Source organism: Meleagris gallopavo, chromosome 11 (genome assembly GCF_000146605.3).
Source record: "Meleagris gallopavo isolate NT-WF06-2002-E0010 breed Aviagen turkey brand Nicholas breeding stock chromosome 11, Turkey_5.1, whole genome shotgun sequence".
NCBI classification, from domain to species: Eukaryota; Metazoa; Chordata; class Aves; order Galliformes; family Phasianidae; genus Meleagris; species Meleagris gallopavo.
Genome location: NC_015021.2, coordinates 9,515,651 through 9,538,950, shown reverse-complemented (window position 1 = coordinate 9,538,950; position 23,300 = coordinate 9,515,651). Strand labels below are relative to the sequence as shown.

General features: G+C 42.4%; 1 protein-coding gene across 1 annotated transcript; it reads left to right on the top strand.

The window, feature by feature from the left end:
• The first annotated feature begins 1,161 nt into the window (after positions 1-1,161).
• PAK2 (p21 (RAC1) activated kinase 2) lies at positions 1,162-22,499 on the top strand. The gene is made up of 15 exons (XM_010716536.3): positions 1,162-1,366; positions 2,768-2,966; positions 7,570-7,670; positions 8,185-8,335; positions 9,213-9,244; positions 9,508-9,615; positions 10,463-10,595; positions 11,343-11,406; positions 12,137-12,185; positions 14,474-14,586; positions 15,082-15,199; positions 16,673-16,772; positions 19,417-19,613; positions 20,174-20,311; positions 20,841-22,499. Exons 2-15 carry the CDS (start codon positions 2,792-2,794, stop codon positions 20,925-20,927), a joined length of 1,566 nt encoding a protein of 521 aa, XP_010714838.1. The 5' UTR covers positions 1,162-1,366; positions 2,768-2,791; the 3' UTR covers positions 20,928-22,499.
• The last annotated feature ends 801 nt before the right edge of the window (positions 22,500-23,300 follow it).

Here is a 23,300-nt window from a genome sequence, read left to right as displayed (position 1 = left end):
TTTCCAATCATGGCACCTAAGGCCAAACCTCTACAACCATTTCAGAAGTGCTTCCTGGGCAGTGGAGGTTTCCTCTGCATGATGAAGACGGGGTTAAGGATGAAGGAGGAGGAACTGCTCCTTTCTTCTGCTTCTTCAAGCTTTACTGAGCTTGAAGGATTTTAAATGCAAATAACAAACACATTTCCTTAGGTGTGAAGCTGATCCAGAGCATTCTATCACAGCCAGTTTGCTCCATCAGCCCCAGAGCTTCTCTACCTGATGGTCCCTGCAGCCCCACATGGACTTGTTTTCTTCTCTCCTGCTCCTCAGCTCTATTTCAGGTAGAGTCAAGGAAACTCCTGAACATTTTGAACACAAACCAGCTGGTTGGAGTTGCAGTTCAGAGGGTTCAGTGCAGGTGCTATTACATCAGTGCTTTGAAGTGCCTCATTTTCTGGTGGAATAGATGGATTTGGGGTTTCCATATACTTGCTTCCAACCTGTTGCTTAACAGTTTCTTCTCTTGAACATACGAAGTGCTAAGGAGTACTTATCTTCAGGTCAAGAAGCTGTGATGGTGAATATTTGATGAACTTCTTTGTGCTGCTCTTATCACTGAAAATCCAGGATTTTCACTATAGTGAGGATTCCATTTTGAAAACATGCAAATAAAAGTGGAAAAGTGTAAAAATTGGCAACCTGAATCTCAAGTTATGGCATTATTAGGTGACTGGGCTATCAGTGAAAGGATGCAGGGACTTAGCACGGGCTTGGAGGACCAGTCTGTCTGTTTCAGACACAGACTGGTTGGCTGCCTTTACATCCTGCTGTTGCTTATATCAAGCAGCTCAAAGAAATGCATGGATAGATGGATTTTACACACTCCGAGTGTGACTTCAGAGCTGTGTTCTAGCTGATGCAGACGCTTCCTACTGTGCTATCCTACCTCTGCACTCCTACAAGCTGATTCTATAGAGCAGGACTCTTCAACTGTGGTGATTTGTACAAGGAGATTATACGTCTCAGACTGGTGGCACATGCTTTTGTGAAAGCAGTGCTTATTGTTAGGAAAGAGATTGGAGTTAAAATCCCTGCGGGTAGGCTGCTCAATCCTGCTGCTGAATTCCAGGGTTCTTTTTTCCCATATTGCAGGGTAGGTACTGGAAAATTGAGAAGATCCTGCAGATAACTTGCAACATCTGAAAGAGCAATCAGTAAGCAAAAATGGAAGGTTAGGAACCACGGTCTGATCTACGGCTGCGTCTCCACCAGCTGAGTCCAGTGTTGCCGGCCTATTTATCACTCTGTCATCAGGAAGAGGGCTTGAAGGCAGATTTGTCTAGGTGGATGTTGCACAGCTTTGACAGCTGTTTCCCATCAATCTGTAAGTTTGTGGGGCAACCCACACATGGTCACTTCTCAACTAAGGCTGCCAGAACTTTGGTTCATGCTGTTTGTGCCTCTGAAGGTATTTGTACAGAAATGATGTGCTTTGGTGGGCATTCATGGTGGTAATGCATTTCAATCTCTTTTGAGCTTCACAGTGTAAAAAAGCTTGCTCTCGTGCTGCTTGGATTTGGGCTGCTGGCCTGCTTTGCTTTTCCTCGTTGGGATTTGGCAGCGTTCTTCTTTGCAGCGTATAACAGCAAGGAAGGACAGCCCTCCTATTTGCAGTTCTGTGAAAGCCACACACACAGCATGCAGTGCAGTGTTTATACTTTGTGAGTAAGACGTGGGTAGTGATAGCAGGTTGTACTCACTGTCCCAGCCTCACTCTGAATGGCACTGACAACATCATGAGAAACAGAGGAGGGATGTTGACTTCTCTTCCAGGGGGCTAGCTCATCTTTTGGGCACGTTGAGGAATGAGGGGTTTGTTTCTTATTCAGCTGACATGGAGAGATTTCTGTATGCTATTTACAGCAGAGAGGCTGCCTTTTCCTTGGTGATCAGCAAAGAAAATCTCCAGTATATCATGGGGAAGGAGGAGAGGCTGCTGTAGGTTTCATTGTGAGTGAACGTGGAAAGCCTCCTGCAGATGCTTTGTTGTGCTGTGTGTTGGCACTGGTAGCTGTCTCTTTGTGCTCACTCTTGTGTTAAGAGCTTCAGTAGGATTATGGTGGTAGTGTGTGAGTTTGTATTTACATGGGTGTTTCTCACAAGTGAAGGAAGTGTGGGATAGAGGGTTGAAGCTGTGCACGTCCTTGCTCAGAAGTGGAATACATCTACTAGATCTGTATCCATGCTCCTTTATTTAGGCTGTGTAAATTGGATAGAGATATTCTTTATTCTGCTTAATGGGGACGACGTGTTATGGCTCTAAACGTAAGCTATTCTGCTTTCCACAAGATAAGTGACAAGAAAGGACTCTGTAGCACGAAGCACTGAGCTGGAACTGCCCTTAAGTTACACTAGAGTCCTTACGTGCTTCGTCACTTCCATGTATGAAGCCTCGATGTGAACAGTTAGCGAACTAGATTGGGGAACTGATGCACATCTTAACTGTCTGTTCTTTCTGACTGGATCAGTGTTATCACTGGAGAAGCCTGTCACTGCATCCCACAAGTGCTGCTGCTTGCCCTGTGAAGGGATGGGAGTGGGGAGCCAGAAGGGAGGAGGAAAGGAGCTCTTCCTTGAGGGAAATGTCAGTGCTGAGCAATGCAGCGCTCGCTGTGCTTTTCAAAGATGAATTTGTACCTCCTTTCCCTACTGGCCAACCAAAGAAATGCTCTGTTTCTATCTTCCGTGCTTGCTTCATATGGTTTAACCAATATTTCTGTTTCAGAGTCCTCACTAGCTGTTCAGAACCATGTCTGACAACGGAGAACTGGAAGACAAGCCACCAGCTCCTCCTGTGCGGATGAGCAGCTATGGGGGAAAGGACCCGTTGTCTGCCAACCACAGCTTGAAACCTCTGCCCTCCGTACCAGAAGAGAGAAAACCTAGGAATAAAATCATCTCCATATTCTCTAGCACTGAAAAAGGTAAGATGCCTCAATTTTCTATCTATTTCTTCTTCCAAGGTTTTGTAGTGCGTTATGCATTTGAGTCCGTAATCTGCACGTGAGATTGTGGAATTTCTTTACTGCAGCCTGAGTGTTAGAGAAAATGCAGGAAGTTTGATCTGTGTGTTCAGTGAGCTGTTCTTTCCCTTTGCCCTGGGTTGCTTGAAGATGAAGTGCTCAGGAAGAGAAACTGAATGAGTCCTTAAGAAAAAAACTCAACCTTGTACTTGTCATGTTTGCTGCCTGTTTTAAAAGAATGCGTTTTTCAACAACCCTAATAAATGTTTCTGATTCCTGCATATCATGTTCCCTACCATTTTGCTATGTTAAGCACAGAATTTTTGTTTAAACTGAGCATCCATCTGTTTTGGAAGTTACTTGACGTTAATGGGAAAGCACGGGGTGTGTGAAGGAGAATAGGGAAAATGAAGTCCTTCTCCAGAAATCAGATCTGTGTAACTGCACATTTCAGGTTAATTGCCAACAGGGGAAAATCTCCCTCTGTGTAGAAATGGCTTCTAACACCTGCTAGGATAGAAGCGTGCAGGGATTTACTGGCCTGACCTGAGACTGCAGTGTGTTTTGTTACTCTGTACCCTATGGTGTTTTTTAAGATTTATTCTTGACAGCAATCAATACTAAATGTTAACGCGTGTTGACATCAGTTGTGTTTTTGGATTGACTCAGAAGCTGTCACTGGTAGTTGAGCACACCTTGTCCTGCATTTTGGGACTAGTTGGGCTGCGTATCTGTTTACAAACACTGGGGAATGGGTTACAGAAATACGACATACTCCCTATGGAAGAGCACACACTTAGGCAGAGGAATGTATTTCATTGTTCTGTCAGTGTTAGGAAAGATGTTGCACATTACTGTCTTGTCACGGGGAAGACCTGGCTGCTCTCAGTGCTTTCCAGTTCCGCTCTGGCTTCCTGCACTGGGTTGGCACTGATGTGTTAGGTAGGCCTGGTTCAGACATGCTGACACAGGTTTGACTGCTTAAAGACACTTTGCTCCTCCGGTAGCTCATTCACTCAACTAAGAGTTTCCCCCAGTGCTGCTGTTGGTTCTCACTCAGCTGTGTGAGCGGTCTCTCTGCTGCCTTGCCTCACCCCGGAAACAAATGCTTGCAGCAGGCTTCCTGCACTCACAGATAGCTTGCCACAATCTGGCAGCAGTGCTGCTGGGGGTGGTGGGCATGTTTTCCTTTTCAGAGAATGGAAAGGTTTGGCCACCTTGGCTTTTGGAAGCAGAATAGTTATTTCACAAGGTCACTTATTGTGCAGCAACTGACTGTTGGTGCATGACAGCAGTACAGGTGGTGGTCTTTTTATCTGGTACAGGTAAAAGCCTTTAGGAGATAAATCTGTAAAGCAAACGTGAGAAGGAAGTGCAGGCTGGTACCGACACCTTGAGAGCAAGACTTGGGTCTGTGAAGGAAGGTGCTCTGAACTAATGAGTAAGATTTGCTTGTGTTGTGAAATGAACTACTAATGCAAGCGGGCACAGTGTGGCTGGAGAGCTTTGTGAAGTGTTACAGTGCCTTTACTTCTCCTCAGACATTTCCTCTTTCCATCTTGACAGTGGGTTCATTCATTGCTGGAACGACCACGAGGGTGGTTGGGGCATTGTCTGAGGTCACCTGAAATTGCTTTAAAATGTGAATATTTCAATTTGTTCTGTAAATACTGTAAATACCAAAATTCATCTGCATGCTTGTTCAGCGTGTCTGTGGATCAACTGATACTTGGTGGCACAAAGTAGAAGTCCTTACAGCAAAAGTTGTGCCACTTTGTCTTCTAGGTGTTAAAAAGTATTTAAAACAGTGTCCTTCTGAAAAAAAGCTCTACTGTGTGGTGTGATAACGTGGTTGGTGGTAGTTGTTTTGTTCATTGGCATAGCTGATGTGCACCCCCATTGGAAAGGCCTGTGTGAGGAAAAGGTGGCTTTTTATTCTGCTGTATGCTGGGGTGTATGCAAGACAGTCTTTCAAACTAACTTTGTATTTAGGCCAGTGCAATTACTGCTACAATATTAAATTCTCCTTTTCAAAAAATGAAGGAATGCCTTCCCAGGAGATGTACAAGGCTGTTAATGCAGATGGGCAGACATGGTGCGGGGCTGATGAAGCTGTCTGGCTTTGCTCTGCAGCCTTCTGTCCCCTTGATGTCACAGGGTCCCTCCTGGCTGTCTCATTGAGTCCCTCAGCACAGCTCCTCCCATGGGAAGTGGGCTGGGGCACTTGCTGCAGGCAGCAGGTTGAGTGCAAGCAGGGCTCCTGCCCCAGCTCTGAGCTAGTTCTGTGCTGAAATAATCAGCAGAGGGGTTATTTAATCACCTCAGCTGGGAGCTTTTTCCACCAGTTCCATTGTTCCGGATAAGTGATGAGATAGTCATCTTTTTTACTAGAGTACTTAATTGCCACGAATTTCCTTGGCCAAGCATCTGAAGTCAAATGAACCTGTGTGCAGTTTTGGAAAGCTTCGAAGCAGTCTTCTCAACCCAGAAATGTTTATCCTGGAGCAGAACTTACTGAAGGAGTGCTGCAGGGAATAGCCCAGGCCCCAGGACCGTGCATGCAACGCGCTCGGACGGCAGGCTCGGAGCAGAGCCCCATGGTTTCAGCTGTGCTTTGGGGACCTGAGGTTTGCCAGTGCCTCCTGGGCTGCTGAGAGCCTCCTGCCGGTGGAGCACGCTGCAATGCAGGGCTTTGCACAGGGGTCCCTTGCGTTGGTATTGGTTTGTGATGCAGGAGGAGGGCATGGCTAATGCGTTTCAAAGGGCTCAGGCTTCATACGGGGAAAATCTGAAGCTCACTTGTGCTTCGAAATGAGAATTGCCCTTGTTGCCATTTAAACTGAGAGCTGTGGTGCAAACATAATTGGAGGTTTAAAAATAGCCTGGCCTCACAGTGGCCTTGTTAACAGAGTCTCAAGTGTGTCTTGCCAAAGCATGGCTCTCTGGACTTGCCTCTTGACTGGAGCTTGCTGCTTGCATTTGTTTAAGGTGCCTCTGGTCCCTTGGGCAGAGCTGTGTTTCGGCTCCTGCCTGGTGCACTCGGGAGATGTGTATTTGTGGGAGGATGGGGTTTATTTGTGCAGCACGTTCTGGATGATTTGAGCACCACGCCATGTTCCCTAGCTGTTAAGTGCTCTGGTACACTAATCTTCCTGAGGAAGATAGCTCTTCTTCCTCCTGCTTTCACATAAACAACTGCAAGAGGTTGGGAAGGAGCACAGCTTTCCTTAAAGATGTTAAATGAGAACATTTGACAGTCCGTTTGCTTTTTGGCTCCGACCTGTGCAGCCATATTAAAGATATCCTGTTTATAATAGCTGTGTCTTTCCACTGCATTGTTCAGCTCGCAGCAGCCCACATGGCTTTTCGTTTGTAAGCATTGTCCTGGGTTCCCGTCCTTCCTTTCCTGCCAGCAAGAGGAGATTTTGGACAGTCCCTGGCTCTGCGTGCTGTGACGTCAGCTTGCCCCGTCACTTGCCCCAGCAGCATTTAACCACAGTCACTAAGCAAGTCCTATTCTATCTGCACTTTTTCTGTAATGAATCTTTATGGCTTTTCATTTCTTAAAGCAAAACAGTTTTTGTTTGTTTGTTTCATAAATGCTGCAGTAAATGCAGCTGATTCAGCTCTCCTCCATGAGCCCATAGGAGGCATTCTCAGGAGTAAACATGCTGTTTTCTCAGTATCAAATGGAGCCACGCTCCACTGCTCGGTGCCAGGGCTCTGCCTTGCAGTGTGAAGCCTCAGGTGTCAGGTCTCCTGCAGAGCAAACAGCAGCTCCTCTGCCTGGGGGAAGCAAGCAGGACTCAGCCTTTATTTCCTGAAACCTTCCAACTTTGAACCTTTTCACTAAGTAAAGGGAACGTAATGGTGCCTAGCTGGGTTTGGTATTTAGAGTTCAATAGAAACTGAAGACAGTTTGCAGGGAATGGGGAAAAATTCCCAAACCAAACCTTGTGCATTATAAAATATCTGAATGTAATTCTGTGTGGGCTGGGTTGTGCATATGGTCCTTCCCATTATCTGTTTCTGCTTCTGGTGTTTCTTAGATTTGCTTTCTTGTTATATTTTTTTCTTTCCCCTTTTAGTTTTAAATTACATAGTCGGTCTGAGGCTATCAATTTTTGTCTTCTTTGAGGAAGGCGTAGTTTGCATTAATTACCTTGAATTGAAGCAGTCAGACAACTGAGTTTTAACTGTCTTTAGGGTGAACTTGAGCTTGAACTGAAATTTCCTTCAGTGCTGTTCTTAATCTATGTGAAAATGTCAGCTTTTTCCCTTGTGAATGTTTCATGTGTTCCAGAGCTCCTCGTGCTCTGGGGCTCATAATCTCTGATTTGATTCCTGCCACAGTGCAGTGATTTGAGTGAAAGGAGTTGCTGATTGTTACATGAAGTCTATACTTGAAGATATCAAACTCCTGTGTCATGTGTGTAAACGCTGCCATCCAGCAAAAAGAATAATGGTTGCATTCATCCCAATCGTTTTACTTGGGTTTCTTACATGAAGTGGGGACAGTGGGACTTTAAATCATTACTCAGTAGGTCTCTCCTTGCATTTGCAGGAAGCAAGAAGAAGGAAAAGGAACGACCAGAAATCTCCCCGCCGTCAGACTTTGAGCATACTATCCATGTTGGCTTTGATGCTGTCACTGGAGAGTTCACTGTAAGTTGCTGAGAAATCAGCTGTGGGTCAGTGCTACGGAGAACATTGTGGTGTTTTAGAATGAAGCCTTAATCTCTTTGTTCTTATCAAAGAAATAATTATGCTGTGTATTTACAAAGCACACAGAGTAATGAGACTGCGACCTGTTAGTGTTCCTGCAGTGTCAGTATCACATCCAGTGCTCTGTCACCTGGGAGAGCCTTCCTTAAGAAATGCTGCAGGGAAGGAAACCTCCCTCTTCAGTTCACTTTCCATAGTTTGTAATGCTGGTGCTGTTGAGTGCTTCTGTGTTCCCATTCCTTGTGACAGACTGAATGTGCCTGGAAGGCACGGTGTTAGGAAGGCACTGTGGGCTGGAGCCCCTGTGTGCTTGGGATGCTGAAACATCCAGAGGTATTTTAGCTGTGTTTCATCTGTTTCATCACTTTTATAAGTCTCTGTCACATATTTTGGTGTGCTTAAGGCTGTACGTGTTATGCTTTTGTTCTGCTTTTTAAATGGCTTTTTATTTCAGGGAATGCCAGAGCAATGGGCTCGGTTGCTACAGACCTCAAATATCACCAAGTTAGAACAGAAGAAAAACCCTCAGGCGGTACTAGATGTGCTGAAATTCTACGACTCCAAAGACACAGCAAAACAGAAATATCTGAGCTTTTCTGCTCCAGGTGAGATGCAAGTATGCACAAAGCATACTGAAAGGGGAATTGGGCGTTCCTCTTTGTGAACTGTTAATCTGATTCAAATGCTGAAAGAGCAACCTACTTTTCAATAAGGAACAAAAATTTGAAGATGGATTTAACGCTCGCTGGAAACTGTCTTTGTCCAGTAAATTTCCCATTTTAAGTGGAAAGGGAAAGAAATGGAACTGGATAATTCAAAATAGCAGCCAAAAATAAGCACAGCCCATTAAGAAGCTGGAGATCTGTGATTGATCAGCTGGTTTTATAGTGGAGAACTTGCTCCTCTGGTCTGTGATTGAACTGTGTATCTAGATGCTTGTTATCTGTGAACTTGCATGTTTCTTTTACCCACATGATGACACCAAAGATGCAAAATAAGTTATTGCTCTAGGTCAGGAGCTACGTGATGGGGCTAGGAGAGCGACTGTCCTACAAATGCACACAGTTCCTTTTATGCAGTTCCCTTTCAGATGACTTGCAGTCAGAAAATAGCTTAGTAATAAGGCTTTGTAATGTCCTCATCCTTGACTCAAAATACAGCCAGTGGAACACATCTATTTAATCACTAATTCACATTTCAGTGAGACAAGGGTGCATGTGTGTGGTGGGCAGTACTGAGTTTGGAAAACTGTGTACAGGTGAGGTGAAGAGCAAGTGGGGAAACAAATAGTGCTATCTGCTTTAGAAACTTCCTTCTGCTTGGAGATAGAGTGCAGTACTGGTTTCTTTCATTTGTTACTGTCTGATTTTGTTTTCTGAGAAATGAAGAAATCTGTGAAGTGCTCCCTGTTCTTTGTGCATTTTACTTTTTCTTATTTTTTTTTTTCTGAGGATTTTGTCTTTTTCATTTTCTCCTATTTAGAAAAAGATGGTTTCCCTTCAGGAACACCAACGGTGAGTGAGTTTACTTTACATGTGTCGTCTTAACATGTTTATTTCAGGTCTCCTGTTTTTCCTATGTACCAAATCTTATATCAGTTGTAATAGGTTGCTTATACCAATCAACCTGTACTTTTCTTTTGACGTGAGTAAGAATAATCTTATATTTCATAGGAGAACAAACAAAAACCCAAAACAAAATACAAATATTTAACATTGCAAGGGAAACAATTTTGTTTATACTTGTGTTTTCTTGAACTTTGGGGAAAAAAATGTAGACCAACGCCAAAGGTTCAGAGCCATCAACAGCTGTGGCGGATGATGATGATGATGATGAAGAAGCACCACCTCCTATTATTGCTCCGCGCCCAGATCACACGAAATCGGTGAGAAGCTATACAGTATAAATTGTATTGTATTAAACTGTGTTTCACATTAACTTTTTTTTTGTGATTATCCTGAACTGCCCATGCAGCTTGCTAAGTCTCAGAATTCCCTGATTCATGTGACCATGGTAGATGTACATACTGCTATTCTGTTATTTTCACCCCAGGAGCACAAAAGTGTCAATTATTTGTACTCATCAATTGATACTGATTCTGCTTCACAGAGACTGAAGTGATATTTCTAAACTTTCACGATGAGATAAGGCTGCAGTTTGGTATTGCTGCAGTAGTTGTTTGCAGCTGTGAACTTGCATTGTTTTTCAAATGCATGGCTATTGAACAGCTCAAAAGGAAACAGAATAAAGCTCTAAGAAAATCCCTGGGACTGGGGACAACTGGGAAATTCCCAGGCAATAATGATGCTTGTCATGCTAAAGCACAGATCTTTTTTTGTCTTTTTAGGGGTAGTTGTCCTCACTATCCAGTATTGATTCCTATTCTGTGAAAGGTGAAAACTGCAGCAAGGAAGTAAAAGAAAGGGCCCTTTCAACTATTTAGCTATCATAGATTGCAAAGAACAAACAAGTAGAAAACCCCAAAAATATCTGTCTGTGGCAGTTAATCGCCAAGCATCTGTTCTGGGCAGAAAGAGTCTGCATCTTTCTTTCAGAGGCCAGTTAGCTTGTCAGCATCTTGTCTTACTGAAACACAGTGCCTAATTTCTGCCTCCAAGCTGTTAGGTAAAGTGGTGCTTAGAGATCTTGGAAAATTTGTGATTGCTTAAAACTGAAGGTCTGTGATTGTAAATGCACAACTTAAGTGAGTGAATGTTATCTCCTAAAAACAGATTTATACACGGTCTGTAATTGACCCCATCCCTGCACCAGCTGGTGACGCTTCTGTTGACGGTGGGACAAAGTCAGGTGATAAGCAGAAGAAGAAGACCAAAATGTCAGATGAAGAGATCATGGAAAAACTACGTAGGTGTTTTTCATTTCAGATAAGCAAAGACTTTAGGACTTCTGGGGCAGTGGTCATTAAGCTTTTTTCCTGGACCCTTATTTCTGTGTGGGGTTGTGTGAATACTGTGCTTGATTAGTGTTCTGTCAGACAGTAGCTGAGAGGAGCTGCATGCAGAAGTTTCTATGCTTCAGAGGTCTGTTGGGTAAAAAAGATTGTGGAACTTTAATTTACAGGTTGGTTGTAACACTGCTATCAGTGTGTGTATAATACATCCATAATACCTCAAAATATTCTTGTTTCTGTTGTAGCTTGTTCCATAATCTTCTTGAAGATAATTTTTAACCACAGTAATGTTCTTGTGCTTTAGTCAGGAACTGACTGGTTTCTGGAGCAAGCTAACCTAGTGGATTTGTCATAATCTCATGTGGGGTTTTGCCATATAGAAGACTATTATTAACTTGAGATAATGGGAAATGGCATGATCTGTCTTGTTAAGAGTAAAACCTAGCAGAATGATTGTCTGAAGCTGGGCCTTTTGTGACTGGAACTGAACCAGGAGCCTTTGGCTGTTCTGTACTATTAGTGCTGATCCACTCTTGGAGGTCTCTTGGCCAAGCCAGTCTTGCTAAAGGGGAACAGTGGGATTGATGTGTTTTTTACCATGAGCTGGCAGAAATTGACTGTGCTACAACAGCAGAGAACATTTCCAAAACTCATGGTGAGATTCTGTGAGGTAATGTGTTGTTTTGTTTTTTTTTTTTAAGGTACTATTGTGAGCATAGGTGATCCCAAGAAAAAATACACCAGATATGAAAAAATTGGGCAAGGGTAAGTGTTGATCCCAACTTTTATTCCCTGTGAATTGGTTCTAAAGGCAGCATGCACCGTTCTGTCAGGTAGTCATCACTTACTGAAGCCCAGCAGAAATGTTGGCTTTATTAGACATTGATAAAAAGATGATGAATGCTTTACAGTGGTGGAAGTTCTGAATTGCAAAAGCGTAGCCCTGTGACACCTCTCTGGGTGTATTTAGTCCTCTTCCAGTAAGATGCATTCAACCACTCTAATATGACCGCTGAGTATCTCGAGGGAACGTCGGTTGGCTTTCTGTGTGCTAAGCTAACAACGTTACCTTGACTGATTCACTGCTCTAGTGTTCCTGTGAGTTCTTCTGAGCAAAAAATATATTGAACTCTAGCTTATCCAGCTTTCATGTAGCTGACTCATGCTATATACTTTCCAAATATCTCTGTGTTTGTGAAAGGGTTTCCCCTGGAGGAAGATGAGAAGTAATACATGCTGCAGAAGGGGCTTTTCAGCTTTTCCACTTGCAGTTAGCAGCACAAATTACAGGGCCTTAGCTGAGTTCAGGAGGCACAGACTGTCTCATAAATGAGAGTACTTCTGATGAATTTGCACCAGCGGACACTTCTCTGATACTGCTGATTTTTAACACCGTCTTTTTTTTATAAAGCTCTTAAAACTTTGAAGACTGACACAACTTGGTGTTTGTGATTGTCTGTTCAGGTGCATGTAACATTTTTGTTCTTCTTCACAGGGCTTCAGGTACAGTTTTCACAGCTATTGATGTGGCTACTGGGCAGGAGGTAAGATTCCCATGCTTATTGCATTGAAAGTACTTTTCCCATAAATATGTCCTTTAGTGGCTGAAATAATCTAGCTAGATTTCTTTCAGTGGCTCCAATCTTTGTTATTACCTCCCAAAAGAATGTCATGGTCATTTGTAACAGTGTGTGCCTTGTTTTGTAGTAATCAGATGATGAGAGCTAAAAATAGAGGTTTTTTTTTTTCTTTCCAGTGTAGAGCACAGGGAGTGAGATGTTCCAGATATGCACTTTGAAAACAGTTTATCCTTCAAATATTGGTGGCAATAATACTCTAGATTTTCAGAAATAAAACATCTGGTCTTTCAATACTTCTTCTCCAGTCCTGCTCTGGTAGAGGTGATTCGATGCACCTTGTCTATATGGAAATAGCTTGTCCCCATATTTTTTCTTTTAATTAAAATGCCCTCTCCGCATTCTACTCTGTTTTCACTACTTGATGCCTCCAAACTCATGTAGTAAAGATGATGACATCAACAGAATTCTGCACCCTTGTCATTCAGGTGTAGTCTCTTAATTCCCCAGAACTAAAACACTAGGAATTAAATGCTTTAGTTTTTCTTTAATCTTCCTTGGAAAGTCTGAAAATAACAGTTCGTTTTGTTGCTGGTACATAATTGCCCTTTCATCAGTAACCACATCTACCAGTACTGTGTAGAATATTACATTGTAATAAATGCAAGCCTCTCAGTTGTCTTGTATGTTGTCTCTTAATATGCTTCCTACACCCTGCAGCACTTCATGTCCTCTTACTGCAGAGTGAAGGTTTGGCCTTACTTCCTTTTTTAGAGCTTCTCTGTCTTGTTAGGCAGATGGTTTTAAGATTTGATTGCTTGTGTTCTCTGTCTTCATGTGTTAAACTGATGCCATAGTCTGACTTCCTCAGTGCTTAATGTCTGTGGAAGAGAAGGAAGCTCGGAGAGTTCTGTCCAGTGGTGAGAAGCTCAAAGAAGAATTTCACTGCTGTTTTCAGCTTTCTAGTGGGGAAAGGTGTAGGAATTAGGGAGATAGATTCCTCTTAGAGATGCACAGACAAAAGGTAATGCACACAATCCCATAAAGAATGTAGAAGTTAGGTATTAGAAATTTTTCACAGTCAGAGTGACCAGACATAGAGCAGGGGCCCAAAGAGCTGATGGAACCCTTGCTCGTTATGATCTCCATTCAAAACTCAGTTGGGCAAGGCCCTCAGCAAGCTGCTCACAGTCAGCCACTTTGGGCAGAGGGGTGGCCCTGAGGTCCCTTCCACTCTCAGTTAGTCTGTGATTCTATGCCACATGTTCTCTTGTTTTGCTGCCGTTGGCTATATGCAGGGATCGTTTCTGCAAGATTGTGTCAGTTGCTGGGTTAACAATTCTTTTAAATCTTTTTTAAGAGTCTGGAATACATAATCTAATGAGCTTATTTCTTGGACAAGAATGTTCTTCCCTTTTCTTTCTGGAATAGGTTATTGTCTTAATTGCTTGGAGACTTTTCTGGGCTTTCTTTCTCCGTAGAGTGTTATGTCTCATGACAGTATTTTCCCTATGACAATCCCTACAGACAACTGATGTTTCTCCTTTCCTTGACTACACCAGTACCTGCATACAGCTCCCTGGCAGGTCATTTCAGTTCTCTGATTCTGAGTTCTCTCTCAGACTTAGGTTAACTCCTTTACTTGTACAGTGAGAAACTATTTACTCCTTATCTTGCTGTATATTTGAACGTTCTCACTTCCCTGTTTGATAGTTTGCTGCATCTTATTCTTCAGTGCTTTCTCTGTTGAATTGTTCTATTGATCTTTTCTGTCCATAATGGTTTTTGCAGCTCCTTCTGTCTTCCAGACCCAAACACTAAGCTATTCAGAAGAAGATGGAAAAAAAAAAAAAAAAAATTAGCTTGCCTTGCCTTGGGTGACAGCTCTAAGTAGCTACAAGCATCTGTTCTGCTTTAGGCCTGTTATGAATTTAGGCAACTGTCTTTTTATTTCCTGAAAGTTTCCTTTGCTATCTGTTTTGCTTTTGCTAGATTGAAGGTTTTGGATCATTTCAGCTGATATTTCGGGAATATGGCGTTGGCTATCAGTATGAGTTGTATGCTAATAAAGTTGTACTCTTTCAAGCTGTGTGCTAATGAGGAGACAGCTTGCCAGCTGCCAAACAAGCTGTGCCGAACTCCCTAATTCTGTTATGGAATCTCTCACCTCTTCTAAGCTTCTGCTGTGTTAGGAATGACTGCAAGGTTTTGATACTCAAGTTTGAGTGATTGCCATTTCATTTTGTCCTTGTCAGGTTGCTATCAAACAGATAAACCTGCAGAAACAGCCCAAGAAGGAGTTGATTATTAATGAGATCTTGGTAATGAAGGAGCTAAAGAACCCCAACATAGTCAACTTCCTGGACAGGTAAATGAAGACAGCTGGCTGAGTCCTTCATTCCTAGGGGTTTCAGAAGTTTTAATTTCATATTCTAGTTATAGACCCAGACTTCCTGTTTATCAGGGTCTTTAAAAACAAATGAGGTTATATTTAGTACTTTTTTTTTAATTTATTTTTTTTTTAAGTCATCTGTTATAAGGAGTGGTCTTAACAATTCAGTATGAAGCTTTCTGTCATGAACACAATGCTGTGTGTGTAGCTGTGGATCAGTGGTGGACAAGAGTACAGCTGGAAAACGCTGTGATGTAGGGTGTTATCCTGCCCATTTAGAAAGCAGAGGGCTTTTATTGCCAACATATACATTTCAAGCTACCTGCCAGAGATCAGCTTTCTTTATATATCCTCTCAAAGTGTTCGTGAATCATTTCCTTGTCCAGAAGTCACAGTGCTCTTAGCAGTCATTTTTCAGTTCTCAGTCTCTCTTGATGGCACGTGGGCATGCTGTTTATTCTGTGTTTGCAGTTACCTCGTAGGAGATGAACTGTTTGTGGTGATGGAATATCTAGCTGGAGGCTCACTAACAGATGTGGTCACGGAAACGTGTATGGATGAAGCACAGATTGCTGCTGTTTGCAGAGAGGTGAGTATTGAAATTGATGACTGCAGGAATGCAAGCGTGCTCTGTTCACAGAGGTTTTATGGTGCACGTATATCACAAGTAATTGCAACAGTTGCTGTTGGATCCATTCAGTTAGGAAGAATGAATGATACTAAGAGCACAATTCAATATTAGAATCAGAGAGATGTGTGGAAAATAAAGTGCATCTCACCCAGAAAATTTTGTTTGCAACCTGGAACACAGAAGAATGACACCAGTTTGAGCTGGGTGTTCGGGTTAAATATTGGGGCAAATAAAGATGAACTTGATGCAGTCTGTCCCTGTCTTCTTTTACTAACTGTTTTCATTGCCTGGTAAATCTGTAGTTCTGCTTTCTTTGTAGATTTTGTAGGAAAATAATTCTCCGGGAAGTTCTAACTGGAGAAACTTTAAGTATGATTTTAAGAGTTAAAAATGTGTGATGTTGGAAAAGTTATCAGTGACTTCTGACCTCAGTCAGAGTGCCAGCATCTAGCTCAGGCTTGACTTATTATGGCAAAGGAAGAAGTAATTGTTTTATCTGCTGTGCAGAAGAAGCATAGGCTTTCAAAGCCCCACTTGGCTACGTGAACATGACATCTGCTTTTGATGATTCATCCAAAGGGAGGGGATGGAAAACAAACTTTACATTACATTAACTTGTATGGACAGGTAGTGATTTCCTGAGAAACCAGAGCTGGAAGCAGAGAAAGACTATTTAATCTTTTCAGAGGTAAAAGTTGAATATTGAGCTGTTGTACTTCATGAGAACCCTGCTGCCCAGATTGCCAGATACCTGTCATTCTGTAAATGAATGCTGCTTTACTAAACCAAGCAAAGGTCCAAGCTGCCTGCTGGGGATTACAGCCATGCCACAAGTGGCAAAATCTTTTGCTTATGTTAAAAGAGAATATCTTATGCTTTGTTTTTTTTGGCCTTTTTTAAAATTGCAAATTTCATTACCTTTCTAAGAAGAAACTGTGTGTGAAAGATTTTAATCTAGAAATGAGCAAAACCAGAATTAATGACATTCATAATGAAGATGTTCTACAACCTTCACTGTCATAGTGGTTACTTCCACGTTGAGAATAAAGCATTCCTGTCAGTGAAACTTCATGCTAAAGAGCTCTCATTTAGTCTCTTACAGTTCAGTTCCTCCATTTGTGGAAATGTCGTGTACCAAAATGAACATCTGTGATGATGATGAGTTGGATTTCTGGGTTTGTTAAGATAACTGAACGACAGCTTCTCTGCTATCTTTGACTTTCAGAGATCTGAAGAATATTTAATTAATTTGTGTATTTGTTTAGCACAAGAGCTTCCTCTGCTGGTTGTTTTAAGTAATAACCTGTAGCATTTTTTCTTCCATGCTGGTTGAGTTAAAGCAATGTTTTGGGATTAATGTTGAGATACAGAAACTATATTTCCACATGCTAATTTTTTTTTTCTTTTTTTTTTTCCCCCCCTCCCATCCAGTGCTTGCAAGCGCTTGAGTTCCTCCATGCCAACCAGGTCATCCATAGAGATATAAAGAGCGACAACGTGCTGCTAGGAATGGATGGATCAGTTAAACTAAGTGAGTACCAGACAGTTGTTTCAGTGTTCTGCTTTCACTTTCCCAATAAGCTTTGCATTAGTGAGCCTACATTGGTAGAGAAGAGAGCTGACAGGGAAATCTGAGGTGATTTTTTTTATTGCAGATGAATGATAGAAATTAATTCCTTGTTAAAAGTGTATAACTTGCAGGTAGCTGGTATGCAAGTGCTGAGTGCCCTAATACTTAAGATTCTGAGAGTGTTATTCCAGAAGGATGCTGAAGGTCATGTGAGTCTTTTGGTAAATGAAGTAACTGGCAGCATGTGGTGATGCAAAGACGGAAATGATTGCAAGAGAAGAGTTGCAAGAAACTGCAGTTACTGTGTTGATCTTTTCAGATTGTCGTGACTTGCCTTTAATGTTTTGCCCTTTTCATTAGAAGGTCACTAACATGAAAGTTGGATATTATTAACAGTTTATATTGCAGTTCAGTCTTATGCTGCACCTATACTGGGTCTCCTTTTCTTGGACTGAAAGTATAAGACAATTTCATTAATAAAATCATGAAATGACTAAAGAGACTACTTACTTTTGAGGTAATTGTCATGCATGCATGAACTTGTCTTTAGTAAGTCAGTTTCTGGTGTGTGTAAACGTGGCAGAAAAAAGAACATTGAAACTACATAAAGTAGCTGTCAGGAATGCTGGGAGAGGTGTGTGATCTGACTTCTTGGTATACAGGAATATACACAGCATTAAACAACCAAAAACTTAAGGGATGTATTTGAGTAAGAATTTGAAATGCCATAAAAACACATCTCAGCAGTGTTCCTTACTCAGATGGCTTGTAGTCTCATGTTGGTCATGAGATGGAGCGTGAAGAAAGATTACGAGCAGCCTGGCTTGCTTAGCAGTGTTGTTGGATGCTCTGCTCTCTTGTGTAGAAGTTTGTTTGTTTAAAGGAGTTGTGTGTTTGTGAACAAACAGAATGGATTCAGAAACCAAAGTGAATGATTACAGTAGAGTCACCTGGAGAAGGCTCAAAAATAAGAGCTGTCAATGCAAAGGAGTGTGGTGAAAGGACAGGGCAGCAGCCTATGGGGAAGAGCATTGCCTCCAAGAGACTGTGCAGAGATGATGGAGAGAGAGACTGGAGAAAGCAGGAGTTGGCTCTGAAAACGTTTTGGGTAAAGGGGGAGGTATTGTAGTTGTGTTAAGGTTAGCCCTCTGGCTGTGTTTATAGAGCTTCTACCAGCTGTCTAGGTGGAGGGTGGAAGCTGCATCTACTTCAAGCTCTTCCCTTTCTGGAGGAATCTGCAGCAGGAAGAGACACCAGTCTGCCAGCCTGCCTGCCGCCTGAGTCTTGGAAGGGATGTCAAGCATTTAGATGATGATGAGAGAACATCTTGTGGAAGGAGGCAGCAGCTAGTGGGAGCTTTAAAGACACGTCCTGCCCAGAAAGGGGGCTGCTGTGGAGCTGCCCTGACTACTAATGCCTGCACATACTTACTGGCTAAACTGGGATCTACACCTTGCTTGTCTTTCCTATCCTGGCTGGTGGGATGGTGCTGAAGGCCCTGCTGATAGCAGGAGGCATACACTGCTGCTGCTTCTCTGGTGTGTTTGTTGAAGTGGGCTGTGTGTTGAACTGGGTTTGATACATGCCAACAGGCCTGACTGAAAGAAATGCTGGTGAGGAACTCAGTAGCTTCTATAGTTGTTTTTCTTTTTTGTTTTTCTTTTTCCAGGCAGCACTTTGACAGTGGGGGTGGGATAGTTCTTAATTAAACTGTCCTCCTAGTGCAACTTAGCATTTTCAGAACTGTGGCTCTTTTGTTGGTACTGCTTGGCATAACACTTCAAAATTGATTCAAAATTTAAAATTCTCTCTCTTTCTCTCTCTCTCTCTTAAACTTAGTGTCAATAATAAAGTAAAATCTTCTTCCTGCCTTAACTGTGTTCTTATTGATGCTTTACATGCCTGGGAAGTGGGAGTGCTGCAGCTGGATAAAGTAACATGATGGAACATGCATTGCTGCTGCACCTGAAGGCTATAGGAATAGGTGACTTTTCTTGTTTTCTTGAGTGTGGTTGTTCTCTTCAAGTAGTTACCTTGTGGAAAGGTTTGCTTGTCCAGGCTCCTTCCTCTGACTTTCCATGTCTCTGTCAGCTGTAGTACCTGTATTTGATGGCCAAATTGCTGTGAAATGCTGAACTCAGTAGCTGCAGAAATGACATCTGTTTAGCAGGGCAGAATCCATGGTTTGTAGATCGACTTTTTTTTTTTTTTTTAGCTCAGGCAGTGTATACCATGCACAGAAGAGTTGCCTTTGCTGTTCTGCTTCGTTTCTTTTGACTGGTACCAGTCTAGGAACATTCAAGGAAGGACTGGGCAAAATACCATTCTTGTACGGGATAACTTATGTCCCTTTTTGAGAGGACAGAAAGCTTTACCTTTTTCCCACATAAGTCTGCCCTGCTTAAACATCTTAAGGTTTTATGTGTGTTCTGCACATTGTAGTTTGTAATGTGGAGAATATGGTGGGGAGAAAGAATGTTCCCCCTCCATCAGAAGCCCCTCAAGTGTGGAGGAGTAACGTATGTGTGTAGTAATAGAGAAGACTAAGAAGTCCATTTCCATGGGATGCACCAAGGTAACTTCTTTAAATTCTGTTATCCTACAGCCGACTTTGGTTTCTGTGCTCAGATCACCCCAGAGCAGAGCAAGCGCAGCACTATGGTTGGAACTCCTTACTGGATGGCTCCTGAAGTCGTCACACGGAAAGCCTATGGCCCTAAAGTGGATATCTGGTCCCTAGGCATCATGGCTATTGAGATGGTGGAAGGAGAACCCCCGTACCTCAATGAAAACCCCCTGAGGGTAAGAAAGACAGATATGGCTAGAACCGTTTGTGAATGTTTATCAGGTGAATGTTCTCAGCAGATTCAGTGTGATTCTTGATAGCATCTACCTTAAGAAGTAAACCCTACAGACAACAAGCTTCAGTAGTGCAAGGAAATTCCATCCAAAGCATGACTGCTGTCTTGAATTTGCACTCTATTCAGAATAAAAGTGCAGATTATACCTTCTTCTAACTGAAACCTTAGACTTTCAATTCAGTCTTCTGCCTTAGTTTAGGAAAGGTAAATCCATTAGGATGTGAAACATGCTGCTTTGTCAGTCTGTTACTTTCTCCTGGAAGACATATAGACGTTTCTCTTGAATAACTGTTGCCAAAAGATTTAGAAGGTTATTTTACTACTAGCAAGAATAAATTGCAACTTCCTGTAAGTGACATTCTTAAAATTTTTCATCTCAGTGGGGAGAGGCAAGGTAGATTGCAGACTCTTACTCATCTAGACTGAGATACTGTCTCTAGACCAGTCGGTTGTCATCTTTTAAAAGCTTGAGCTGGCTGTACAACATTCCTTGTTTTACAGGCCTTATATTTGATAGCAACTAATGGCACACCAGAGCTTCAGAACCCTGAGAAACTGTCCCCAATATTTCGGGATTTCTTAAACCGATGTTTGGAGATGGATGTTGAGAAAAGAGGATCAGCCAAAGAATTGCTACAGGTAAGAGTCAGCTTCTCTCAGAGTCTGAGATACAGAGGCCACCTTTAAGGTAAGCGTGTGTTGAAAGGCACTGCAGACTAACACTGCCTTCTGTCTTGTGTTTTCCTCTGAGGAAAGGGGGAAGGACTTCAGGGGACAGTAGGTTGGGAGGAACCACAGTCATCAGAGGTTGTACTGGGTGTTCTGAAGTCTTTCTGGCAGTAATCTGGCCATCATTCTGCCACATTATCAAATGATTGGTGATTTCCTGTAATAGAGCATTTAAAGTGAGCAGAATAGGAGTGAGAGAAGAAATTTGAGCAGGAAACCTCTTACTGGAAAGCAAAAGGCTGAGACTGTTTTGGGAAGAGGAGAGATGATCAGCAGGCTATGAGTGCTATGAGCCACTCGGTCTGTTCCTTTAGAAGCACTGATAATATTTACACTGCTTTCTGTATCTCAGGATGGAAAGAGCTGTATGAATGTGTGCCTTACACTGGCTTTTTAAACTGTCTTTCACTAATTTACTGTGCTTCTTTCTTCCTGGCAGCATCCCTTCTTGAAACTGGCCAAACCTCTGTCTAGCTTGACGCCACTGATCCTGGCAGCCAAAGAAGCAATGAAGAGTAACCGCTAACGTTATTGCCATGGCCTACATTTGTTTTGTTTTGTTTTGTTTGTTTTTTTTTTACAAATCTTTTTAATATATGAAATTGTTACACTTCTGGTGGGAGGGAAGAGATTTGCGGGTGGGATGGGGCGGGGGGAACATCTGCAAAAGGGAAGCAACTCTCATCCAGAAGACACCTGACATAAATTGTGGTGAATCTAGTGATCCCTTTCTGGGGTCCGGAAGGAATTGAGGACTGAATTACTGGCTTTTTTCCCTTTTTCTCCTATATTTTTTTTTCTCCAGACAGCCCAGAAATGCCACTTAGCATGCCCAGGGTTTTAAGGGCTTTAATGACTTTACTGTAACAACTCCCATTCATTGTACCCTTGTGGGTGCTTTTAGTACTTGAATGACTGATTCAAGCTTTCAGAGAGCAGCACTAATTTTACCAGCTGATCTCTTTCATTCTCCTCTTCCTCCTCTCTACCTGTAAATTGCTCTAGTAAGCTCCCAAATGACGAGATTCACGGCAAATGTGACTAATGTGAAGGTACATCTTGCCCCTTCTTCCTTATACAAATTAGCTGCCACTCAACTGTTTAATTAATAGTGTGGCTACTTAAGAAATCACAATACGAGATATATTTTGCTTTTTAAGACATGTATGGAGAGAGGGGGAAGAGAAGGATTCAAATGCTTTTCATATGCCTGTGCTCTGTGGACTATTAATCAAAGATGTGGCTACTTTGTAGAAACCTCATGATTGGTCAAGTCTTTGGATGTCAGTTTATGGATATGTAGGTAAGGGTCTGATAGTTTATTTATGATCAAATGATCAGCTATAGTCAGGGCAAGAAAACAATTCCAGCTGTCTTCCTGTGTGTTCTTTTTCCCATTAGACTTGCTGGCCAGAAGCTTAAGGGGTATTTTGCTTGGTGTGGTGGGTGGTTCAAAAACATGTATTGCATCTGTGCTCTGACTTGGGCTTTGGAAGTTATGCTGGTGCCTTTGACTTCTTATTTTACATTTTCTTTCTTGTATCAAATACATTTTTGTATATGTTGTAATTTTTTCCCCCAAGCAAGTAATGCATCAACGTATGGAGTTGTCAGAATTTAAGCATTAGAGCTATTTTTTTCCAGTTTTGTATGTGCTCCGTTTGTATTAATGAAATCAAAACAAGTCATCAGATCTGAGGACACTGAAGATGCAGGTTTTCTCAAACAGAAGATTACAAACACCTGGAAATGCCAAAATGCTGTTCTGAGAAGACGGAGGCCGAGACGGGAGAACAGTGCCTTCAGACATCCATGGGGCTTATTTCACTGGCTGGTTTGGAAGCTGAAGAGACTTGATGCATCATCACACTGACCCTTTCTCACTGCAGACAACACCAGCCTGAGCGGCTGAAGTTGAACATTCAATGCAAGAAAAAGTGCCTCCCCTTGAGGGACAGTGAGCGCCTTCAGCGTCTGATTTCTTGATGTGTTAATGGGGCAAGTGTAAAAGAGCCTGTGCCCCCAGCTTCTTTTAGTGCTACAGTCTATGCATTTCAATTTGCCCAACAGTTTAATGAAGAACTAACTGTAGTTACAATGTGCCAAACGATTCTGTGAATGAATGACTGTTACTTTGCTGGGATTTTATCACTTTTGCAGTGGGCAGGACCTGGGATGGATAGGGTTATTGCTGGGTATTAACAGAGGACCCTGAATAAAACTTATACACACCTTTACAAGCGTTGCTGGCAGAAGGTAGAAGTCATTTTCAGATAATTTTGTACAGTGATTGATAGGAAAAAAAAATTAAGTCTAGGGGACTAGTAGCCAAGGTATGACAAAACTCAGAGCTGAGAGCAGCCAGCCAGAGCTGCTGAGCCTGTGTCTGTTGGTGAAGGAAGGTGAGCAGGACTACGGTCCCGGAATGTTGGCAGTGACTCACCAGCTTCTAGGAGATGGCTTTGTGCCACCCAGGTGCCTTACTGTGCAGGGATCTGCAGTGCCACCACTCAGTTTATGCTCTGCTCTTTTGTGGTAGGAACCCAAGTACATTATGTTAACTGCGCCGTCAGAGGACAAAATCTCTCTGGTTGTATGTGCGAGAATAGCTGTGGTTTTAAGTTCAAGATAGCGTCTTATTCCAGGCAAATAAATCTAGATGCATTTCCCAGGCAAAATATATTGCAGGCCATGGATGCTGCAAACACTAGAATGGCATTGCTCTTGGTTTGAATGCGTCTGGCTTCCTGGTCAGTGAAGTAGCAAGGAAGCTTGGCTAAGGAAAAAACCTGTCTTATTGATGATTCCCTCTTTGTCCATTGCTGGCAATGGACTTTGTGAAACTCCTTGTGCCAGAGTTAAGGTGGGAGCTTTTCTTTCTTTCTTTTTTCTTTTTTTT

What these genes read in the sequence shown, in the direction of transcription:
- PAK2 (XM_010716536.3), top strand. Translation starts at nt 2,792, where the DNA reads ATGTCTGACAACGGAGAACTGGAAGACAAGCCACCAGCTCCTCCTGTG. An exon ending in ATTCTCTAGCACTGAAAAAG is followed by an intron (nt 2,967 to 7,569) that starts GTAAGATGCCTC and finishes TTGCATTTGCAG; the next exon opens with GAAGCAAGAAGAAGGAAAAG. An exon ending in CAGCCAAAGAATTGCTACAG is followed by an intron (nt 20,312 to 20,840) that starts GTAAGAGTCAGC and finishes TCTTCCTGGCAG; the next exon opens with CATCCCTTCTTGAAACTGGC.